This window comes from Saccoglossus kowalevskii, chromosome 7 (assembly GCF_978046115.1).
Source record: "Saccoglossus kowalevskii chromosome 7, keSacKowa6.1, whole genome shotgun sequence".
In the NCBI taxonomy this organism is placed as follows: domain Eukaryota; kingdom Metazoa; phylum Hemichordata; class Enteropneusta; family Harrimaniidae; genus Saccoglossus; species Saccoglossus kowalevskii.
This window is the reverse complement of record NC_140647.1, coordinates 22,811,254-22,836,822: the sequence shown is the minus strand read 5'-3', so window position 1 is coordinate 22,836,822 and position 25,569 is coordinate 22,811,254. Positions and strand designations below refer to the sequence as shown.

Below are 25,569 nucleotides of genomic sequence, written 5' to 3'. Positions count from 1 at the left end.
CACTGGCACATCAAGATGCATAAATGCAAACTGAATATCTTACCAATTTAACTTCACTGGTCCTTCCATTGTAGTTGACACAGCTTGTTCGTCTTCACTCGTTGCAATACACCTTGCTACTCAGGAAATACGTTCAGGTAGCACCCAAGCTATTTATCAGTTTAAGTCGTGCAAGAATGGCATCACCAACTGGGTGTGCTCAACCATTCTCGGCCAATGCTAATGGATATGCACGCAGTGAAGGCTGTGGTATTGTTGTGCTCAAACGATTTACCAAGATGAGTGCACTGATTATTATACTGAGCATTTCTAATTACTGTACTCCAGTATTAAATCTAGTAGCATGATTAATAGTCTGCAAAGGACTTCACCGGCATCATTTCAGTAAGAAATAGCTTCGTGTTTCACTTTGTCTTGATCTGATATATAATTTATTTATTGAACTTCAATATACTTTTCAAACAACTACCGTGTCAACAATGTAAAACTTCAAAGGACAGTAGAAGGATTTTGGCATCGTTGGTTTCAACCAACCTTGGAAGCCGAACCACATATTTATTTGATGTTCATATCAGGGGGTAATTCTTCTCTGAGGGGTTCTCCACACGTGTCAGGGGAGAATCTCGTCTCGTCTCTATAACTCGTCCCCTTGAGGTGCGGGATCAGGAAAGTCACTTATACTTTACAGTCAAATAAGACACACACAACGAAATACGTTTCAGCTCTCGTCTTAGTCGGTCAATCGAGCACTCTATCAGACACAGCGCCCTGGGGAAAAATCCCCAAGACTATCGCAAGGCTGAACCAAGACTCTCTTAGACTGCGTCAACACTCGCCCCAAGGCTCTCCAGGACTCAACTTAGACTGCACTCTCATGGAGTACTCGCCAAAACCAACCCAAACTCTCTTTATTCATTTTCAAAACTCTAACCAATTACAAAACAGTAAAAAGACTCTAGGGCGTAACCTTCAATCATAAAGCCAATCACACTAAGTACTGAATACATCATATCTTTTGATTAATCATTCACTACATTAATAACTACGGATACCAACTGTCAGAAATCGTAGTCAGAATAGCGACGGTTATCTCGTAATTAGTTCCAAATCACTGAGCCAAGTTCCGTCTAAAACTTCAAATAGGCCTAAACGATGACAGACATAACACAGCAATTCGCTAATAATCAGCTAATTAAATTGATTAACAGATACGCAAAAACTAATTCATGACATTCAATTTGGTCAAAGGTGTCAATTATGCATTTTCTAATAAGCCAATATGACAGCAAATGTCAAGTGTTTGCTGGAGTTTGTTTTGGGATTTTTTGATGGTGGGTTCCTATCCTCGGGGGCGGACATCCGGGCATTTTCACCGCCTGGCAACTCTCGCGGTGAAAACAAAGGCCATACACTCGCAGAAAACGGTACTTTGGGATGGTTGTTGAGACTCCCCTGAACAGTGTAACAAGATTATCTCTGCGTGTGTAACATATATAAATTTGGTTGTCCAGGATTACTTCAAAGTTGAGTTTGTGTTGTTTTCTCGAATTTTCACCGGCTCGACCGGCGTTCCACAGCAGTGCGCACATAGCCCATATAAATGCATGGTACAGTGGTGCGCGTCTTAGCAATGTGGAACGTCTGTGACGTAGTTCCGCCCCAAGGATAGGCTATAGCTGCAAACCCGTACAGTAGGTTTATTATACTGTATGACTCTAAGACGTATGTATGACCCCAAAATAAAGTGTCGAGTGCCTGTTTTACAATTCACCATGTCAAACCATTTACAGACAAATAAGCTGAATTTTGAGTTCAGTTCCCTATTTTAAAAATTGAGGTGTCATATTTTGTTTTCTTTGTATAAGTCTCATATGACAATAACACTTTCACTGTACAACTGCAAATAATGTATGGCTAATCATATTTATGTCATAAGCTATTGATGATGGTGATAGGATATGGGCAGTGATTGGTACTGGTTGCAATCAGATTGGACGTTTTGCCACTTCCATGACTGCACCATCTGGAAAACAACAAGAAGATTTGATGAAACTTGTCTATGCAAAGTACAAAGTGGACCCATCCATGGTGACATGCATAGAAGCACATGGTACTGATACTCCAGTGGGTGTCCTATAGGAGCCAACTCTCTTGGACACTTTATAGGACACGCACGCAGTCAAGACAAACCACCATGCTATGTTGGGTCAGTTAAAAGTAACATTGGTCATCTAGAAGCAGGTGCCAGGTTGCAGGATTGATGAAAGTTATTTAATGATGAAATATGGAAAGATTCCGCCAACACTTCATTTTAGTGAAGCAAAAAATAAGATAAATTTCAAACCGCTATTATTGGAAGTGCCGACAACCACTATAGACTGGAAAGTGAATAAGGGGGACAATTTCATTGCTTGTGTAAATTCATTTGGATTTGGTGGCACAAATGCTTATGCAATTGTAGAATCTCACAACCAGCTTGCTCAATCACGATGCTCACAAGAGAAGTCTCAAATTATAGCACTTTCAGCAAAAACGAAAGAATCACTCCTTCTGATGATCAAACATCTAAATGAAAGTATTAAAAAAGACAAGCCACCTCCACTTGACGCTTTGGCATACACATCAACAGTGAGGCGAACTCACTATCACTATCGGTTAGCAGTTGTTGCATCAAATATTGCTAATGTAACTGATGGATTTGAGAAGGCAGCAGATACTATCCTCTCCAAGATATTTAAAATAAAGCAAGAAAAGAAAACTATTTTCGTGTTCTGTGGCACTGAAACAGACTGGGATGGTATGGGGTCAGACCTGCTGAAAAGTGAGCCATCTTTCAGAAAAACGCTGATGGATATTCAGTGTTCTCCACAAATAAAATTTAAAGAGGGGCGCTAATTTGCATATAATTAGCATATTTAATTTGCATATAATTAGCATACTAATCAAACATTTCAAAGGAAATTCTTAGCACTTTTATATTTACATCAATTAAATACTGTGTACAAGTACTATATTAATGTTCTTGAATTATTTTGATGAATAAGTTAAACCACTTGATGTGTAAAAAATATCAACTTTGACAAATGAAGAATATCAATTTTATTCTTTGTAAAAGTGTAATGGAACAAGTTGTGAAATTCTAGCCTTTCATTTATTTCTTTTAAATTTCTTTCAAATATTTTCATTTTTATAGGTTTTATAAATGCACTGAGATATTGTAATAGTTGAAAACCCCAAGTAATAAGAAAAAAAATATTTTCACATAACAAAATTACTATTTAAAAGAAAAAAATCGAATCCGATGACTGTAAATAAATTAATCATTATGTTGATTGCATTGTGGTACTGAGGACAAAGGTCAAATCAGATACCGTGACATCCATGTTGTTTCAGTGTTTACCGTACGTTTTGTTTTGGTGATTTATTTGATGATTCTTTTTACTTTTCGCCAATAAAAGGCAAGTAACAAGCAATTGTACCAATAAATTGTTGTTGGTTCTCCTGTTCTTAAGTATCTAAGCTAATTCAGGAATGATGAGAAAACTGTTTTGACTATCCCATTGCGTGATTGACGCAATGCTTGTGACCATCACTTCACGCATCCATTCATTGTTTTTAGTTTATTTATTCAGCCAGTTTTTCCCCAGACATCAAATCCATTGTCGTAGTTGTCACCTATGCCACTATCTGCCTCTTAGTTCTTTGTTTTATCGCCTGTCAATTAATAAGAGGTCTCTCAATAACGTCGTCGGGACATCTTCTGGGAATGTGAAACCACTGTCACTGAAAACAAAGGAGGGTGCTGAAGATAAATAGAAGGGCGCTACAAATTGAAGAGGGGCGCAAATAAATTAAAGAGGGGTGTTTCGCCCCCTTAAACCCCTCCTGGAGAACACTGAATACTCAACTAACAATACAATGTATTTGCTCGGGGTGGGAAATGTGAATGCAGGGCGCTTGTTGACCGATGTTGGGCGCACGACTACCTATGCAGGGCGCACAACTTCCTATGCAGGGCGCTGCGCCCTGCTAAAACCCCTCGTGGAGAACACTGATATTGATAGTATTTTAAAAACATACACCAAATGGTCTTTGATTGAAAAGCTGAAGGATGGAAAGCACACATCTACCTTGGTCCGCCAACTAGCAGTATTTGCAATACAAATCGCTATAGCACAGTTGTGGATAACTTGGGGCATTAATCCAGATGCAATAGTTGGTCATTCAATGGGTGAAGTTGCTGCTGGCTGAATATCAGGTAGATACCCACTATTGACAGCAGTAAAAATAATCTACAACAGAGCACATTTGTTAGAGAAAGTATCTGGTGGCAAGATGCTTGTACTCAACGAGTTGTCTCAAAAAGAAGTTGAAGATTATTGTCAAATGGTAGATGGCAAGGTGGAAATAGCAGCCATTGACAGCAGTACCTCATATACCATATCTGGAGACAGTGAAGCTATCATGAAGATTGATGGTATAATACAGAAAGAAAATGCAAACAAAACCAACAAAATTTTCCATCAAACTTTGAAAGTCAATACAGCCTTTCACTCCTACCACACACAGAGAATCTGCAATGAATTCAGCAAGCGACTGAATAGCATGGAGGTTGATAACTCTAAACATGCTATTAAATTTTACTCTACAGTTACTGGCCAAGAACTGTTAAATACGATTTCACTACTGGTCACTATTGGAAGCGTAATGTAAGAGAAAAAGTTATGTTTAAAGATGCAACGTTTGAGGCTCTTCGGTGCAAGGGCCATGCAGTTGTAGTAGAGATTTGCCCAATACCTGCATTGAAAAGATATATAAAAGAAATAGCTGGGAACATAAGCCATACTGTGTTGCCTTCTATGATGAGAGGGAAGGAGAAAAATCACTATGCAAAACATGATGTGCCTCAGTATCAATTCCGAAGAATGAAACATTGGTATGAACCTGAAAAATCATATCAACAACGAAATGATCTAGAAGAGCCCAAAATGGTGACATGTGCATTTGATAAAAGGATACCAAATAAATCATTCACATTTGAGGCAACCTGTGGAATGAACTGTCATGCAAAAGGTCTTGTTTCTTTCAATGGTAAAAAGAAGTCTATGGATGCATTAGACATAGAAGAAATAAAATCTCGCTGTCCTGAAGAGATAGACATTCACAGCATTTATGCAAACCTGCAAGGTTTTGGATTTGAATATGGGCCAATGATGCGCATCATCAAACGAGGATGGAGAAATGATACTGAGGCTCTCGCAATTATTGAAGTGCCTGATGAAATAAGAATGCAATTGTAATCTACAGTGCTACACCCAGTTATTATAGATGGAATTTTGCAGGTTGTTGGACTTGCCATGTCTTCTGTCACCACACCTTCTAATCCTGCATTCCCAGTGTCAGTTGGTAAGCTATTAGTTCATGGCAAACCAACTGGTCAGCATTATGTGTATGTTCAACTCATTAATTGTACAGATATTCTGTCCATCTTCAGTACTGCTGTTCTGACCGAGAGCGGAGAAGTAATAGCAGAGGCACATGATAATGTACTAAAAACTATAGATGAAGAAAATGGAAGATTACTTAGTCACCTTGCCTATGAAATGGAATGGTGCAGTATTAACATGAATCTTGATTCAAAGATAGGATCTGATGGTGATACTGGAAAACCAATGTGCATTATTTTTGCTGATATGCAGTGTATTGCTGAAACAATGAAGTCATACATTCACAGTGAATCAGTTTTTTCTGCATGACACATCAAATAATGCATCTGGACCAAATGCTACAATCAAGATGTTTGAAGACATCACCTCATCATTAGAGAATACAATTGACCACATTTTCTTCTTTTGGAGTATTCTTGAAAACAAGGATGTCTACAATATGTATACCTGTATTCTATCAGTGTGTAGTTCACTCAGAAATATCATCAATATTCTCTTATCAAAGGAATTGAATATCCCACTGACTGTTGTTACATGTGGCACTCAAATCAGTTCTAAAAGTGTGATGAATACTACTGAATACAATGGTTTGATTGGAGCTCCACTCTGGGGCATGGTGCGATGTATTCTCCGTGAATCTACTTACAATACAGTGAAATTGGTTGATATGAATAGTGTAACTGAAAGTGAAGTTAATACAATGGCTAACATGATACTTGAAGATGTGACAAATGGGTATCCAGAAATATCTGTTTGTGGCACTAATGTTTGTGTGAACCAATTTCAACATATCAAAGCTAACAAAGACTACTTCAAGAAAAGGTTTAACAAAGCAATGAATGGAAAGGATATTAAGGTGATCTCTAAACATTCCCATATCTTAAGGTCCATCTACTTAGTACATTCAAGAAGACAGTCACCTGGAAACAAATATCTAAACAACATGTCAACAACACGATTACAGATTAGCAAAGTGCACCTACATGATCCTGATTTGTTTCCCATAACTACTACAGGTTTGGCTTCATGTGCTTTTCCACTATGGTCAGAACGTAGTTCATCTGGATTTGATATGTTGGGCCTTGATTTTCTCGGTAAATTGACAGGTAGTAAGTCCAGATTTACCAATGTTCATGTATGCTGCCCCACTGTTGTGGAATCCTACATTGAAGTGCCATCGTCACTAGTTGTTAGGTCGTCTGATCTACCTGCCTGGATGAAAAATGTGTCGTATTTGTCATTAATGGTACTTGTTTGGAAAATCCTTTCATCCCAAACTGGTAACACTGTTCTGAAAGTCTTTGGCAAGACGGAAGATTCATTTTTCTTCTAGTTGCTTTTGTTATATGCAACAGCATGTGATATTCATATAGATGATTCCAATACTCTCTCATTGAATGGCAATATAGGGATGTCAGAGCCAATGTATATTGTATATCTGGGGAAAATGAGAGATGGATTTGTCACATCGTTAGTGAAAAAATTACCACACAATTCTGTAGTAGTGAATGTATACAATCCAGCAAAACCATCCTTTCAAGACATAGCAAGTAACAATATTAGAAACCTACGACCAGATTTAAAGTTACTCAACATCCAAACAACTGATGTATTTCAGCAAACAAATCTGATAACAGTAGTATTGCCTAAATTGATAAAATGGATGAGAAAATGTCCTCTGAAGGAACAACCATCTACAGTTAATATTCAAGATCTAACATTTCATCAGCTGAATGCATACACAGAGATTCCCGAGACAAAGCAGAACAGCTTAATGGTCCTTTCGATGGGTTCCCTGGATTAGTTCAGGTTGAAGATGATGATTTATTTGCACCTAATGCTTGATACATACTTGTTGGAGGAACAAGTGGTCTTGGACTTGAACTGGTTAAATACATGTCTACATTGCTTTATTATCAAGGCATCCAAAACCTATTTCACAGTCTCCATCACTACAAGAACTTGAGTCAAATGCAACCAATGTAATGATAGTCCAGGCTGACATCACTGATAAGGCTGGTCTAGAACGGAGTTTAATATGTTTACGCCAAAAGCTGAAAATGGTGCCTATCAAAGGTGTGTTTCATGGAGCTGATATTGCATGCGACTTTTTGTCAATGGGCAAACTTATGTCAAACCTAAAAGATGCTGTTATTGCTGTGGTAAATAAGGAGAATCTTCCTGTAGATGAAACATATACATTTCAGGATTTTATTGAACATTTCCACCAATCACTTCAATTCAAAGAAGAAAAATTACGTGAATTTTGGGAAAGTCTGTTTTCTAACCAATTGAAACCACTGACCATGGTTTTCCACTATTTGTAGAGAAGCCAACAAACTTCGAAGAAGAGAAGCTGTCTTGGAAATCAACAACTTCAGAATCAAAGGCAATATACAAATTTAGTGAAGAGACAGGAGTGACAGTATTCCAGCTGCTTTCTTCATTGTATATGGTACTTCTGCACAAGTACTCACGCAGTCCAGATGTGATTGTTGCATGTCAAGTTAACAGCCGCATTCACACCTCCAAGTTTGCAGATGTTATAGGAGACTATGTAAATATCGTATCAATAAGGCAGTCGTTCAAGAACAAGAACACTACACTGAAACAATCTGTATCAAGTACTGCTGTTGTGATCAGTGATTGACTAGTGCACAGTATATATCCATTCCAATTTATGAAGAAGATGATTAAGTTTAATGGCAAGGTAGAGATTTCACAGTCTCCATCACTACAAGAACTTGAGTCAAATGCAACCAATGTAATGATAGTCCAGGCTGACATCACTGATAAGGCTGGTCTAGAACGGAGTTTAATATGTTTACGCCAAAAGCTGAAAATGGTGCCCATCAAAGGTGTGTTTCATGGAGCTGTAGTGTTATCTGATCGACTTATGGTTAACATGTCTGACGATGAGTTCCAGACTGCAGTGAAACCAAAAATTCTTGGTGCCTGGAACTTACACATACTAACTAAGGATGATCCATTGGACTATTTTGTGCTCCACTCTTCAATGGCATCTGTGTTTGGTAATGCTGGACAAAGTAACTATGGTGCTGGAAACGCCTTTCTTGATGTATTAGCCCATTACAGAAGAATGCTACGTTTACCAGGGCAATCTATAAACTGGAGTGTTCTGGATCTTGGAGTAATTGAAGCATCACAGAAAGCTAAGCAAAACCTGAAATATCGTGGATACTTGCCTCTCAAGGTTGAAGACATTTTGCAATGTTTTAAATATGCAATGGTTCACAATCAGATTCAGATTACGTTTGGGGACTTCCAGTGGTCTAAAGTATCCCAGAATTTCCATCAAAACGAATTTGCTCATATCAGAGCTCGATTTCAGCAAGTCATTGATAGAATCAAGCCTGCAAGTAGCAACACAATTGTAAATCAATTAGAGAAGATTGATGATAGAGATACAGAAGGTGGAAATTCTTTCCGAAAATATACACATAAACTTGTTGGATCCATACTTGCACTAGAGGAAGATGACATTCAAGACGATCTGCCATTGCTGAGTAGTGGAATTGATTCTATGTCTGCAATGACTCTTCAATCACATATCAGGAAAGACACAGGAGTTGATGTCCCATTGGTTATACTGTTTGAAAGTCAGACTACTGTACTAACAATTTCCAATTATATTGCTGCAAATGTTGAAACACAAGTTTGTAGCCAAAGTAGTGCAAATATAACTGGTAATTCTAAGTGGTTTGGGGAAGTTATGGAGGACCAAGCAAACAGATTTAAGCGTTCCAGGAACCATCCATCTGATTTTTCATCCAACATTCATGTTATTTTCGACCAAACAAGAATAGATATCTCTAGTAGTGAGTGGCATTCAATTATACATCATTTAATGCAGCGACATGCACAACTAAATACTAAATATTATGAAGATCCTAACTACATATTTGGTGTAAGATCAGAGGTTGATGAAGATTGTCGTGCTGATATCCGAGAACTTCAAGGCGTGGATTGCAGTGATACAGCCATCGAGAGCCTCAAGAAAGCAAGACAAATTGGTTTTGATCTTTGCAATGAATATCCATTTCGAGCTTTTCTTATTAAATCCGGGGACCAACTTTCACACGTTTGCATTGTTCTTCACCATATTGCATGTGACTTTTTGTCAATGGGCAAACTTATGTCAAACCTAAAAGATGCTGTTATTGCTGTGGTAAATAAGGAGAATCTTCCTGTAGATGAAACATATACATTTCAGGATTTTATTGAACATTTCCACCATTCACTTCAATCCAAAGAAGAAAAATTACGTGAATTTTGGGAAAGTCTGTTTTCTACTCCAATTGAAACCACTGGCCATGGTTTTCCACTATTTGTAGAGGAGCCAACAAACTTTGAAGAAGAGAAGCTGTCTTGGAAATCAACAACTTCAGAATCAAAGACAATATACAAATTTAGTGAAGAGACAGGAGTGACAGTATTCCAGCTGCTTTCTTCATTGTATATGATACTTCTGCACAAGTACTCACGCAGTCCAGATGTGATTGTTGCATGTCAAGTTAACAGCCGCATTCACACCTCCAAGTTTGCAGATGTTATAGGAGACTATGTAAATATCATACCAATAAGGCAGTCGTTCAAGAACAAGAACACTACACTGAAACAATCTGTATCAAGTACTGCTGTTGTGATCAGTGATTGTCTAGTGCACAGTATATATCCATTCCAATTTATGAAGAAGATGATTAAGTTTAATGGCAAGGTAGAGTGGCTTCTAGGACACGAAGTAAACTGGCATGAACACACAGAATTTTCCGATGTAAATTCTATAATGGAGAATAGTAATGCTCTGCAACGAATTCAAGAAGGACTATGTGGTACTAACAATGTGACACGCCTATTGATAGTGAGAGATTCAACTTCCAATACATTTGGAATTGAGTTGGTATACAACTTATCATGCATGTCAGCTGTAGATGCTGGATTGTTGTTTGAAGACTACAAACAACTGTTGTTCACTTGTATATCTCAGTCAGATATGAAGATTTCCGACCTAAGACTTTCAGAGTCGAGATACATGCAACAATCATTCAAGACCCCCCAGCAAGAATACAACACTGATTTTAGTGATAGAGAACATGGTAACAAGAAAGTGATGGTAATTGAAAATGGCAACTTCACTGCAGTTTCGACAAAAAATACCCAAACAATGCACAAGCAAATGAATAGTACAACACAAGACCATGGAATTTCAGAATCCCTAAGTGCATTATTCACAGAAACAGCAGAAAAGAATCCAGAAAAGGTGTGCATTACAAATGGTGTGACAAAAATAATATTCAGTGAATTGGAGACACTTTCGAACTCCATTTCTGCAATGTTACAGAATCATCTATCCACAAGCAACACTGAAAAGACTGCCATATACATTGTACTTGATGATCCTGTCAACTATATTGCATGCGTACTTGGGATTTGGGAACAGGGATGCTCATTCTATACAGGTGACTTTGATTCAATAACTGATGGTGATGGTGATATAGAAGCTATAATAACAACCCGTGACAGAACTAGTATCCATAGACGCGGAATCCCAGTACTATTTATGGAAGACTGCTCTAACCTGCCAGGAAACAAGAGAACGAATACTGAAAATGTTTTAGTGCAGATTACTTCTGCAGCTTTGGTGGATGTCCTTAACACTGCTGGAGAGATAAATAGGTGCAATGTCAACCATTCGGCCTTCATCAATAGAATCTCATGGATGTGGGCTGAGTTCAATTTTCAACCAAAAGAAGCACTTTACCTACATTTTGAAACCAACAACCTGGAATCTTGGGTATTTTTTATGGCAGCGATTATCAAGACCATGCCGGTAATTTTAAACAGATCTATGATAAGTAATTCCCACAGTACTGCTCATGCCGTTCAGCTAGCTATTGATCATGGTGTGACTCGTGTAGCAGGCGTCCATGATAATGAAATAGAAGCACTCGTGGAATTTCTGGAAGGAAACTCGGAAATTAAAGAAATGCTACAACATCAAATTAAGTACATGCACTGTACTTCAGAAAATACAACAGTAGCTAACTTGAAGATGTTTGCCAACTCCCTGCCTGCAGCTCGCATTATTAGGACATTCGCTATCCCAGCTATTATTGGACTAGCTCTTTATGGGGAACTTCGGTCTCAAGACACCAGCGATGACACTTATCTTGGCATCCCCATCACGAATACAGTGGCGTTTATATTGACAAGAAACAAACAGCTAGTTGCTCCAGGTGAACATGGTATTCTATATTTAGGAAGTAAGTGTGAGTATGATATACCAAGCTTTAACAGAGAGAAGTATGGTGGCTATTATTTGTTTAATAGTGGAGCTCGTGCAACAATGGGGTCAGATGGCAGTGTATACGTGACACCTGACAAGACGATAACAGATCAGCAGAATACAGATCACCCCATAGATATTCTCAGACAAGGTAATACAATTAACATTTTCTGACTGACTTCGTATTTTAGTATGTTGTGTTATTTGTGCACCTCGTAGTATGTTATGAATGATTAGCAATCAGTAAATGAGAACACCGCATACATACCAAACAGCACAATTTCTAAATAATCCTCAATAATTTATCATTTTATGAATTTAAGGTATCTATCTTGCCGAAATATCAACAACTGGTGTACGTAAACGAACACTAATGAATGTACAAGATTCAACCGTACAAGAAGGGGAAGTCAAAAAAGAAACAAAGACGAATTCCAATTCATAATATCAATGCTTTACACTTGTATGACGTAAATGGTAAGTACAACGCTAAGTTAAAACCAGGGTGACAAGGTTTTTTTTATATTAGAGATATATTGCTACAAATCGAAGTAGGAAATGCTCGTTATTATTAAAAACATCAACAATACTTTCTACATATCGTGTTAGTAAATACTTTAAACTGTTCATTATATGTATCGCTTCTTCCCAATTTTCATATATTCCACAATAACACAGTATCATGCATTTTAACTTGTCGTTTTGGAATTTACATCATACATGTGTTGTTATCTTTTTGAAATGAAGATTACAGATTTAGTATTTTGTTTATATTTAGGAAAGGATGCTGTTGGAATTGAGACTGCCGAAAGGTCTTACATTTTTGAGAGTACACTTTCTGAAGATCTATCAGCATGGATGACAGAGTTCGGAATATATCTAAAAAGATTTAGATTTAAAAGCGATAGCGTTTAACTATTTAACCTAGTAATAATCTGGCTTTGACACACCACTATATTTGTGTCTGCATGTGTACAATCAGGCAATTAATACCAGTGCGCATGCTCATCTAGTCAATATAGGAACGCGTTTATTACACGCTATTTGGAGCCGTCGTTTTTGTGAGATGGGTAATGTGATGACCGTCTGTTTATTAATACCGTGTGGCATGTTCATTTGTGCTCACTATACCTGTAATTATTATTATTGATAGACTATTTGTACGGGAAAAATAGTTAAATTTCTGTGGCATAGTATTTTAAAAACTTGTCACTCTTGTATGCAGATAAGCTATTGTAAATGTTGTTGTATACTAGTACTATATATCTAAGGAATCAGTGGTCTGGAAAACTTGATTATTAAATAGAATTTAAAATAGAATTTGTATATATATTGCTAGGACAATTGTGTTTTAATTTATGAAGAAATGTAGAGTTTCTGAAAAGTAATTATTGGCAAATCTTTTGGGGTTTCAATATATATTCAGGGGGTATTTTTAATTTGAAAATCTTTTCGTGGTTCAATTTTTCAACAAAGAAAATAGTTGGTAAGAAAAAAAAACATTTTATTTCATGTAATTTACTTTGAAACAATAAACAGTTCCTCATTATTATAAAGATGTTTTTTGAAACCGGCTTATGGCTAGTTTAGCGTTAATTTGATTTTAATATGTCATGTGAATTCATTTGTTATTTGGTAGACTAGAGGTGGTTTATCCTGTTAATGGATAAGGTGGACGAGTTTGGTCACCAATGTAGTTGACTTCCATCGATCGAATGACAACGAAATCAAGGCATAGCCAACACCATGGCAACTCCATGTGAAGAAAGGATTTAAGTTGTACAATTTGCATCAAACTAATTCATCATATACAGCATTTTGATTGTAAAGGTTATTTTCTTTGAAGGCTCGAATAAAAGTGCTATAATTAATTATGGGTTAGTGTTCAGGGAAACATCTTATTGTCTTTTGTTTTCTTTAACTTAACAAGTTTTCTTAGTGTTCAATGCAACAATATGTAGTCCATAAAAACTAAACTTGAGTAGGGTCATACCATTTCAATATACAGAGTCTTCCAACTAATAAATTGATTTTAAAGATTTGAACCGAAATTGAATCATCAATAATCGAAAATGCCCTGTGACTGAATCATGTGACATTACAATGCAGATCTTAAATCAGCCCAACCACACACACATTATGCTCTCAAAATATACAAACTCTCAGCCAATTATATTCAATATACTTATACTCACAAAAACACGGAAAACCATTCAATATAGTCAAACAACTGAAAAAAATATTGGTACAGATTTGTTATACGTGTGGAAGAAAATTCGATTTTGTCAAGAATGAGATTCCTGCAAATCTCAGGTCATTCGTTACGTATTCCTAACAAAGAAGAAATCGACGACTTGCTTACCCGGATTATATTTGAAGACCAAACACTTAAAAAGCCATACAAAGCTAGATTTATCCTTGAAATGTTCAATCAAAGAGTTGTCTAAAACTTTAACTTTTATTTTGACAACTAAAGAAAATACTGTGATGGCAAAAAATCCTTGATAAAGATCTCTTTTAAGTGTGACTTCAATTAACAATTTTCCATCCTGTGTACCCCTGTATTGCATGAAAAATTTAAGTTAATTACATAAGTGACAAATTAATTACACACAGAATGTATCGAGTATTTTAAATATCCACGTTTTAATCACTACAAAGATATGGTAGTGGGTCGTGATTATATAAGAACAAGATGAAGAAGACATTGCTAGTAACATAGAATTTCTGATTTACAACGTATTTGTGGAGTTAGTAGTATATATTTTGGTCGATTTGTTTCTTTATTTTGCAGCAAACAGAAATTAGTTAATAGCGATTTAGGTTTGTTAGTTAGGTAAATTCAATCAACTTCAACAGTCATAGAATAGGTGATTATATTTCATGTAGTAAAAGTGAGATTAAAAAACACAGAATTTGCTTGTGTAGATTTCCAACCTGAACAATTTGTTTATGACTCGTTAGGACATATAAAACGGACGTCACATGCAGAGCAGTATGCGGTGACCTTTTTTCGAAACAACTAAAATCACTTTATATTCACCGTGAGGTCTTTATATCTTTATCTTAGTTATTTTACTATCTATTGTAATTTACTAGTACTTGTTTTGTTGTACGAATGAATATGGCTACCCACACCCATTAACGCGAATTGACTAGTCAAAGAACACGCACACAAAAACAAAAACAATTGGCAAGTTTACTCTTCATTCACTTAATTACATTGATTTTTATGAATTGTTTTTGTCATCACCTAACACTCATGATTGGTAGTTCTTTGGCTTCCATTGGGAAGCTTGGTAAGTTACATAGTCTGATTGACGACTTGTTGTGAGAGGAACGAAAAAACGTTACAAAGAAAGACCACCTTGATGTCGAGCTTCCTATAAAATAATTGGCCCCTGGAAAGAAAGAAAAAATTAATATTTACCACAAAAATAACAGCAACTGTGAACACTGAACGAGTAAATTGTTGTCGAATTTCGCAACTTTGATGATAGTTTGTAAAGATTAGGCTTACTTTGTGCAATTTCTTGTTCCACCAATGACCACACATAATTGTCACCTTTGTATTTTGCTGGTAAATTTATATAATTTTCAGTTTTCACCTGTGGAAGTGTTTTCTTTAATATCGTCACCATTTCCTAAGAAGAGAAAATATCAGATTTTTGGAATTAATCAGGTCGCGTAATGAAATACAGAGTAACGCGAAACCAGGTAATAGCTATGCGTATATTCTGGTAAAGCAATGTATAAGCTAGGAATATTTTAATCTGACATTTATGTGTGTACACTTTTGTGTCAATATATAAGGTGGTAATATTTCAATCTGACATACGTGTTTGTACTCCGGTGTGGCAATGTATAAGTTATTGATATGTTTCTCTTTAAGATTATTCTTAATAGCAGCAGCGATATCAACACTCAGTTCAGAAAGTCTCCTAAGGCTCTCCTTGATTGTATCTTTGCAGTGTTTTTCATACATCTGGTCACTGCAACTGAACGAGAGTGATAACTAATCATTGCACACGTAATTACCGGTGAAACCAACCCAAGGCAATAACAAATCCATGATGATGATAACATATACATTTTAAGGCAGTGAAAGATGAGAAGTGTCTCTGTATTATGTAATATTGCATTGATGCGGAATTACTATTTTTGTTGAGCTTCCGTGAATTAATCTTCTTAGCACATATTCCCATAACAATTACGGGATCGTATCTCATATATCTCAGGTTTCGAAAAACATATTTATTGCAATGCATCTACCGCAATTAAAATGTTACTCAGTTTTCCGTTTCGGTGGTCGTCGAGCCGCGTCGTGTTCGGTGGTATGGGACCCACAGTGACGTATACAACGCGTGTAAAATACACTCTTTGTTTACACGAAATTCAAACAAGCGCTGCGCGACGACAACTTCTAAAATTCAATTATAAAAAGCTACCCATCTCTTCTTTTTTCGCAATTTCTCATGAGAACAGTTCGCACATAGCAGAAGATGCGCGACTGTTCCAGTAGTTCGCTGCAGTAGTGATCATACTCCGAGCAATGACTAGCGAGAATGCGCATACTGCTTGAATGTTACGTGACCACGCCTCCAACGGCAAACTCAGTATTTGGAGAATGTATCACGACTTCAACGTTTAGGTAACAGAACCAAACTTTATCGGACACCAGGAAATCTATTGAATGAAGTTGCTAAACTTATCACCTAAGTGTAGTAATTCGTTATCGAAAGACTAGCATATATCTTCAATATTTTATATCTCGTACAAACAAATGCACTATGAAACTGATCTTTGACAACTCTCGGTCACATTCACTTGGGGGCTGAAAATCAATAAATACTAATTTTCAAAAAAAAATCATCCGCTATACGTATATAAATAAACAAGTTGTGAAACACGGCACAGAGTAAATCGACACCCTGTCGGTTTCAAATGTCGATTTCTTACCTTAAAATGCGAAACAAAAATGTTAGAGGGGATCAGGTGTTATGTTAATAACCATTGTTCATAATTACTAACTTGGTTTTATTCAAAACTGCACAAATCCCGCGTTTTCTGACGATATCCGACGATTTCATGAACGAAAATGGCCAGCAGCCAGAATCAAGGGGGATTCGCATAGAGTTCTGGGTAAATCAAGGAAATACTCGCAGTTACGGCACGCCTGATTGGCTGAAAATGAGTATGCGCACTTGATTTACCCATAACTCTGCGCGAATCCCCCTTGATTCTGGCTGCTGGCCATTTTCGATCATGAAATTGTCGGATATCACCAGAAAACTCGCGATTTGTGCCGTTTTGAATAAAACCAAGTTAGCGATTATGAACAATGGTTATTAACATAACACCTGACCCCCTCTGCACTTTTTGTTTCGCATTTTAAGGTAAGAAATCGACATTTGAAACCGACAGGGTGTCGATTTACTCAGTGCCGTGTTTCACAACTTGTTTATTTATATACGTATAGCGGATGATTTTTTTTTGAAAATTAGTATTTATTGATTTTCAGCCCCCAAGTGACTGTGCTCTCGGTACCGGTCTCCCGGTATCCGACACAGTTATAAAGACGCACTTTATAATTATTCGCGCCCTCTAGCATTGAAATTGAGTAATGTAGTTCAAATAGTCAACTTTGCTATCTGTGTAATCGTCTAACATTTAGAATAGCATTATAGATGGTGTATTTGTTTCGGTCTGATGGACTACTACCGAATTATATAATAAACAATATGACTTTATGAATCACAACCCAACGTTTAGAAACGGTGCATTACGGTTAGCATTGTCTCCACCGAAACGCTGTAGCGTTTGGATTAGATTTTATCTAAGCATCCCCATGGTAACGGGCTATTGTACAAGCAGGAATGGGAACATTACTTCCAGGTTAAAATAGATGAACAATAAGTCTACTCAAGCATCTTTTTTCTACTGCATTTAACAGAAGTGGATATAGTGAAAATGTTACAGGATTACACAACTCATTACATTCGATAATCAATCAACATCCAGAGTAAATGTTTAGTTCGTACTAGGCTGTGTTACCATTCTAGTATGAATAGTATATATTGCAGGGTTGTTCAATGCGCCTAAATATACTCATTAAAGTACCAGTGTAGTGTTTGGGAACTATATGCTGATCATAATTACGAACCGTCTCCAAGGCAAGCCCGGTTCCCACCTACGATTATTCTACGACCTACAACGCTTGCAGCCGCACATGCCACGACTGCAAATTATCCGTTCGCCACTGACGCATGCGCTATGTGTAGTGATTTGTTCACAACATGACACACGCAATTTTGCGTCTTATCTCGAGATGAAACATAATCTACACATAAGATTTTGGTTTTGCGGCTTTTTGCAAATGTTTTATTCCACATAACTTCATAACTTTAAATCTCATTTCTAGCCAGAATTATACCTTATAATGAGTGCACAGTTTCAGTAACGATATTATATGTATATGATATTGATCAATTAATCATGGTAATTATGATTATGATTATGATTGGCTAGTCGGCGACTGGGCACCGGACACCGGACTATTTTAGTTGGCATTCCGTCCCTACTATTAAAAAATTCGACTTATTGAATGTGTACGATTCAGTCGCCGACTAGAGTCATGAACATCCGCACATAATATAGATCCGACTGCACAATCTACCCGTAAGCCAGTCGTAGTTGGTCGGATTGTGAGGTGTGCGGCCGGCATTACTCGCTGTACTTACTATTCAGCAGTTTTGTTCCTCCAATGAAAGACAGCAAATCGCGATGTTCCAAATAACTGCCTCACAGCTATATCAGCCATTCTTTGGATATATGACGCTTTAACCAAACTGTGACCAATCTTTGTGATTATATCCTCATAATCGTCTCCTTGGTAATCTGTAGGAAATTTCGTCGTGGGTATGGTTGTAAGATATATTAAACACCGTACTTTGTTGGAAATATTTAGAGGGTGTTCCTTTAGATGTTCCTGGTATGCTCGAACCTTGTCTCCTGATGGAAAATTAATTCCTGGAACATAATTCTCCATTAATTTCGCATTGCGGGAATATACATGTAGTCTGTAGTCAATATTCGATCCGTTAACACCCGAGTGTCCAAGTAACACACTATCCGGTTGAAGATTACTGCCACAATTATCGATGAATTCTTCTACTGTGGCCAATCGTACAATTTCCTGGAGCCTGCTGTAGTCAAATGTTTCATTAATACTTCGTTTAATAGAAGCATTCTGTAAGTGATTATTGTGGAATGGTACCGTCACAACGGAGCGATTCTGATGCATCGCGAATACTACACCACTGGCAAATGGAAGATATTGACCACCACATGGACCACCCCCATAGAATATGAGTGGGAGAAGATACCGTCTGGATGACGATGGCGCTAATCTCGCGTCAGGTTCATCTGAGAACGGTTTATGAATTGGGACATTTTGCGCCTTTTCATTATCTTTAAATGTTGGTTGGTTCAACTGTGTATTTGTTGCAGGATACCTCCATTTCGGCAATGATAACTGAAATCAAAAGACACTATTTATTAATAAACACCAGCATTTCATTAAATCACGCACCTGCTAGAAGATGAGTGGAAGGATACACTAGTGTATACCCAGACGTAAAATGCTAAAACCAAGTGAAGAAATATTATCAAAGTTATATTATGAATACTCTGTCGCATCAACAGGAATGTCTAAGTCTAAGCTTAATATTTTAACGCCAGAACATGATTTTACGCCGGCTACACGAACGTGATCAAAGCCAATTTGAACACGCTGAAAATGATCGCGCACTACATATGATCAGAGTACCTTTTAACGCATATTTTCAAATTACTGAGCCATAATTATTTATGTTTCAATGTTTCTTCAAAGCTTTCTTTTTGTCGATTTTAGCACCCAATGAAAAATATATCTACCCATGAAATTAGTTCGCATTCGTCGGTGCTTTCTAAAAGTCGATGAATGTATGGTACAGTCATACTATGCGTTAGTGATGTGTTCCTAACGGCGTCTTTGGAAAATAATCCAAATTGTCCCGATTCAGAAATAGGCTATACATTAAAATAACGCAATGAGATACTATCTTTTAATACGTAATATGAAGCGTCGTGAATATGTACGTATTACACGTGACAAACACCAACCATAAGACACACAGTGTTCCCAACCCCAGCGTCTGTGTGTGTATACTTACATTTGGCTGGTACCACGTACGTCCTTTACATAACCATAACAAGGCGTATATTCCCAACACGGTAAGTGGCATAACCTTGTAATTCATCGCCATTTAATGGGTTAGCAAAAGTCTCGAATGGTGAGAAACTAATACAAAGCCACGTCATATGGACATATGTGTTTCACTACTTAATTAATCAATTACTCAACTAATCCTATCACATCATAATATGATGTACAACATGCTGTAATTATCTGTCCAGTACTGCTAAAAACTAAAACTCATTCAAATATTACCCGACCTTAAAAATGTGATTTTTTAAAAATATCACCAATTAATTAAGCGCATACTTCGTATTATATTATATATTATATTATACCAGTATATTGATGGTGTTAATCCATTGATTTGATTGGTCCAAACACAAAATTTGCATATGCAATCCATGGTATATTGGCTGATAATGCACGGCTAAACCAAGTGGCCCTGGAACATGAATTGACTACAGGTTTAATACGAAAATGCATAAAACCGGTATTATTTGATTTTTAGGTAAATATAGTGGTTGAATTTTAGAAGAATATTGAAAAAAAAACTGAATTAAAAACATCTGAAAAGTTATTTAACTATAATATTGCTTTTTGTTAATGGTGGGATCCAAGTTGTGAGCGTCGGTCGTTGGGTGATTGTCGTTCGCCACACAAACCTAAACCACCGTCCCTTAACACCGTGAGGTGCCGACACGAACGCCAGAACGCTATGTTCTCAGTGCTGTTACTTTGAGATGGATTGCGAACTTCCAACAAAGAAAACATGATCTTTAAGTACAAGATATAATTGAGGGATTTAATGACATAAAAATGCAAAAAAAACTATGAGTCACAGGCAAAAATGTATGCCAGTTTGCCACTAATAACAACCGGTGTCCGGTAGCGGCAGGTGACAAAATTGCAGTGCACCCGGGTAATTGTCATCTGTTTCAAAAAACACGGGACAACGCAGGATTCGACGACGATATATGGTATTGCAATTCTTCACTATGGGTGAATAAATTACAGGAGATGATGAAGGTAATTTCGAAAGCTACAGATTTGTGCCGAGTGTATACCAACCACTGTATTATATTAGAGCGACGGCGTGCAAAGTCTTTCGGCCTTAGTTGAGACAAGGCATATCATGTACGTGTCACAAAAACGATGTGAAAATCCGATCTTACACCATCAAACTTACCCCAGAACAACGACAAAACTTGTCAGTCATACTGTCACAAAACTTTGGTTATACCAAAGGTATCCAAGTCAGATGTTTGAACTGAGGTCGCTGTGCCGGTCGCCGTACATGATACACCGCGTCCCGCCGCGTACCGCTGAACGTCAAATATACACAGTTACAAGTAGTATGATGAGTCACAAAACCGGTTTATTTCACAACTGTACTTTCAATGGGCAAATTACAGTCCAAATTGTACAAAAACCGGAATGAAAACGTGGAAAATCCGTTGTTTAAATGATCCAAACTGTACACGACCCTGTATTTCAAATCGCGTTGTGCGTCAGTAAAAGGTCAGAAAGGTCATCCTTTGTTATGCTAATTTGTGTGTTTACGCTGCTCTATTCAACGTGGATGTTTTTTTTTCATGTGGAATACAAAATTAAATTAGTTTGTATTCAATTTGAACTGTGTTGCGCATGTAATTTTTGTATGCATTCAGCGTACAACTACATACTATTCTTATAAATATTCATGTTCAAGGGCCATAATCATGATCTTTTAGTAGATGAAAGTAAACTCTTTTTTTACAAGTTTTATCGAATTGTCAATATACTGGTATAATATAATAGCAATAACCCCCGCCGAAGTTGGGTATACCACTTGATATTGCACAATTCACTCCATATATGCACTCGCCTGCGGCTCGTGCATATATGTCGTGAATTGTGCAATATCTCGTGGTATACCCGCCTTCGGCGGGGGTTATTGCTTAAATATATACTTATACATATTGGTAGCTTTAGTGAGCTGCTAATCATTCTGTGAGTTAATTATTAAATATCGATACACCAAGCATGATAGGAGCATTTGTATATTAAATGGTGCGTCACCTTCCATAATTACGTAATAATCACGTATAGTCAGTGTACGTCAGAAATGATGGTTCTTAGCTTGTAACTCGGCAAACAGAAAATTATGAAATGTATAGCTTGTTTGTACATCATTTTGTACTTTTCTTGTCGATAACGCATCAACGCACGTTTTTTTTTTTTGTTTTTTTTTTTTTGTCGGCATTTAACATTGGCCTTGTTGCATGCATTTTTACAGAGGTCTCATTGTGTCGTATATACATTATAAATAAACAGTTGTGTCTAGAGTTTTCTTCATTTCTATTATTCTGTAATTTAGTTTAGATAGAGTAATTTTCTGAACGAATACAATTGTCACCACAACACACTCGCCACATACGTTATGCAGCGTCCAAATGTTATGTATTTCTGAGCTAATATTGTTGCAGTTCTCAAACTGCGCTAGTATTGAACTTCACAGTTATTGTGTACATCATTATTTTTGGACAAAATACACAGATTTGGTGTGCATGTCGTTGTTTTATTTATTATTTGTGTTCAGTAGATTTAGGTGATATTCAGAATGAAGTTTATTCTAATGGTTCATACTTTTGGTTTTAATTAAGATAATTTTAGTATATTTTATACCATGTCAAACATGGCCACAAAATGTCACATTGATGGGAAGATACATTTGAAAATCGCATTGAATATACCCTTGGGACAAATTCAGGAGCAAATCTTTCACATGTTAATATTTAACCATAACATCCGGTAGTACAGGAATTATAACCACGCAGTCTGATTTTAATAATAGAGCATACTAAGCAGAATACATACACATGTGGATATTCACATATTCCACTAATATACATTACACTGAAATGATACGCTAATAAGATCTAATACTGTTGACAACATCCGGAACACCATCATTATAATATAAATTAAAATATTTAATCCGAACATACTGTCTAGACTTGTTGGCAGATGGTGATCTAATGACTGACAACGAATCGATAAGAACAAAACCACACTACGTTTCCACGTCAGTATAAAACAAAGATATATGGTCTTTATGGTATACATGAATTGATGTAAAAATTGCAACATGTAGTCACGTTTAAGTCAATGTCAAATAAAAAGCTACCTACTGACTGATTATTCCCCAATGTCAGTCACGTGATTGGTTTGCTAAAAATATCTCCCCGAAAAGGTATATTTACATTCAGTATTGCGATTCTGAATGAATACATCGACCAGCTGTTAGCTGAATGACAAGCGCCAACGCCAGTTTGTGTTGTTAGCAACATTCTTAATGAAGCGATCACCAAAGCATTGAAGAAGCAAACAGCTTTTACTGTCTAATTGATAACGACCTTCACCTTATAGGGCCAATAAGAAACAAGGAAAGACATCACAGAGAGTTGACCCCCACCCTGTACTAAAAGCGTAGTGAACAACTCACTGACTACTTGAAGACGATGTGTTCAATGATACAAATACAGATGAGCATATCTTCAGGTAGACGTCAGGGGTAATATAGTCTTACATTAGGTGGTGAAAGATGGAAATGTCTAAGTTCATCTTTTTTGCACAGCCGTCTTGGAGTAGGTACAACCTCAGCTTCACCAGAAACTCGTAAATACAATATATCTTTCAGAATATATTTCAACTCGCTCTCCCAACTTCAGACAACTCTAATAACACTGAGGAATACACAAGCAGGATGCTGTTCTATAATCTGACAAGATCAATGAGGCTCTAGACAGGTTCTCCCTGTTATTCATAGAGAGCTTCAGAAATGGACTCTGTCAGCATCCTTTACTCTATGTTGTTTTATATTACCTGGAATCATGGGAAGAGGCGGTGTGCATTGCCGTGTTATAACTGTCATAAAGGTGATTGACAGGTCATACTTGTTCACAACTGTGGAAGGACAATTGGAATCTAACAGGTGTGCTTGTGATTTACATAACAAAGGATGTTTACGATCTACTGACTTGCTTACGTAAGACAGCCGCTAGCAAGGCCACATTCTGATTGGCTCATGTGGAAACCCAAGTGGTGTCCCTGAATCTGGGCCATTTATGCATATAAATAGGCTAGACTGAGGACAGTTGTGGTCCACCATTTCAACTGAGTACTCTGTGTGTTGCTGCTGTGATATTGTAAGACAAGTGATACAGACATCAATCATCATTCTGTGAGACTGTGAGACTTGTAAGAACTTGTAAGAATCACAGTGTTCCTCTGCAAGCAAGACTCCTGTATTTCTTCGTCGTTGTGTTGCAGAAGCCATTGACTGTCATCAATTTCTACATCCTGGAACTGTGCGTTATCACCAATGCACACTTCCCTAAGCAATCCTCTATTTTGAGTGAATGTTATGACTCTTTTTTGGCTGGACAGTGCTGATTTCACAGAAGTCAAAAAAGTGGTCATCGATGTAAAAATCCGAGATGTTAGCTGTCTTCAATGGGCTGACAGAACAGGTCCTCTAAGTACCCCAACTTCCATCTCTCTTACCCTGAAGTAAAACAAAACAACAGAACAATCTGGTCGTCAACATATTTGAATAGAATAAGAGTGTTGTTGTGCATCACCTCAGTAAGTAACCAATCCCGTCATACCGCCATAATCAATCAAATTTCATGATCTGTGTGATCAGTCAAACTTTAGGTGGTGTGAAGAATTCTGTGAGCACTGCTTACACAGCTAGAGGCTCACAAGCCAGAATGGCAAATGTCAAACAGCAATGAGTTGAGATTCCTGGTGTCACACGCAACGTAATATTACCGTAATTGGTATAGTACAGGTGTGATGGTTCAAATACCAAAAATGGCAACAGTAACAAAAAGACTTCCCTGGCGGTGATGATAAAATACGAACACGGAGCCAACAGATGAGGTTTCAACTGGTACTGGTATTATTATACTCTGCAAACATCAAGTACAATAACGCGGTAAAACTCCACTACTCCAATAATTAGATACTTAAACTCCAATACAATTCAACGAGATCTCCGATCTGATCTCAGTGCTGAACAACTTCCCTATATATACCCACACTGTCTATAAATAGACCATTACATCAGCATACATAATGAGTCTGGAATTTACAATAAATTTCTAGAATGTTCCATTACCTTCTATTGCCTCCTACAGTGTTCTATTACCTATTCAACCAGTTTCTAAAAAAAATCTAGAATATTCCACCCAGACACAGTACGGTTCTAGAACATTCTCAGTGACACGGAAGTAGTAAATAAGTCGTATGCGACACCTGGAGAGGGCGAAAACAAGTTTACCTTCCAGAGCGATCATGAACAGCTTTCGGTAGCATTCATCTAAGCTGATTTTGATGCCCTGACAACCAAAGTATGGGGTCCTAAGTGCGACCAAACAAAGAGTAAAACAGCAGCTTCAATCTGCTATATTTTTGTATGTTTCGATGCCCAAACTAAGCCCACTTGTGACACAAATCTGCAGCAATAAATTCAGTATGGGGGAAATGGACATGAACTGTGACTGAACTCCTACCTCCTGATTCAGATCTCA

General features: G+C 37.2%; 1 protein-coding gene across 1 annotated transcript; it reads right to left on the bottom strand.

The window, feature by feature from the left end:
• Nucleotides 1-14,939: 14,939 nt before the first annotated feature.
• On the bottom strand, nt 14,940-20,098 carry LOC144351952 (uncharacterized). Its single transcript, XM_085501702.1, has 5 exons — nt 19,968-20,098; nt 18,495-19,288; nt 15,593-15,752; nt 15,275-15,398; nt 14,940-15,155 (listed from the first exon to the last, which is right to left on the bottom strand). Exons 1-5 carry the CDS (start codon nt 20,058-20,060, stop codon nt 15,004-15,006), a joined length of 1,323 nt encoding a protein of 440 aa, XP_085357828.1. The 5' UTR covers nt 20,061-20,098; the 3' UTR covers nt 14,940-15,003.
• Nucleotides 20,099-25,569: the final 5,471 nt, after the last annotated feature.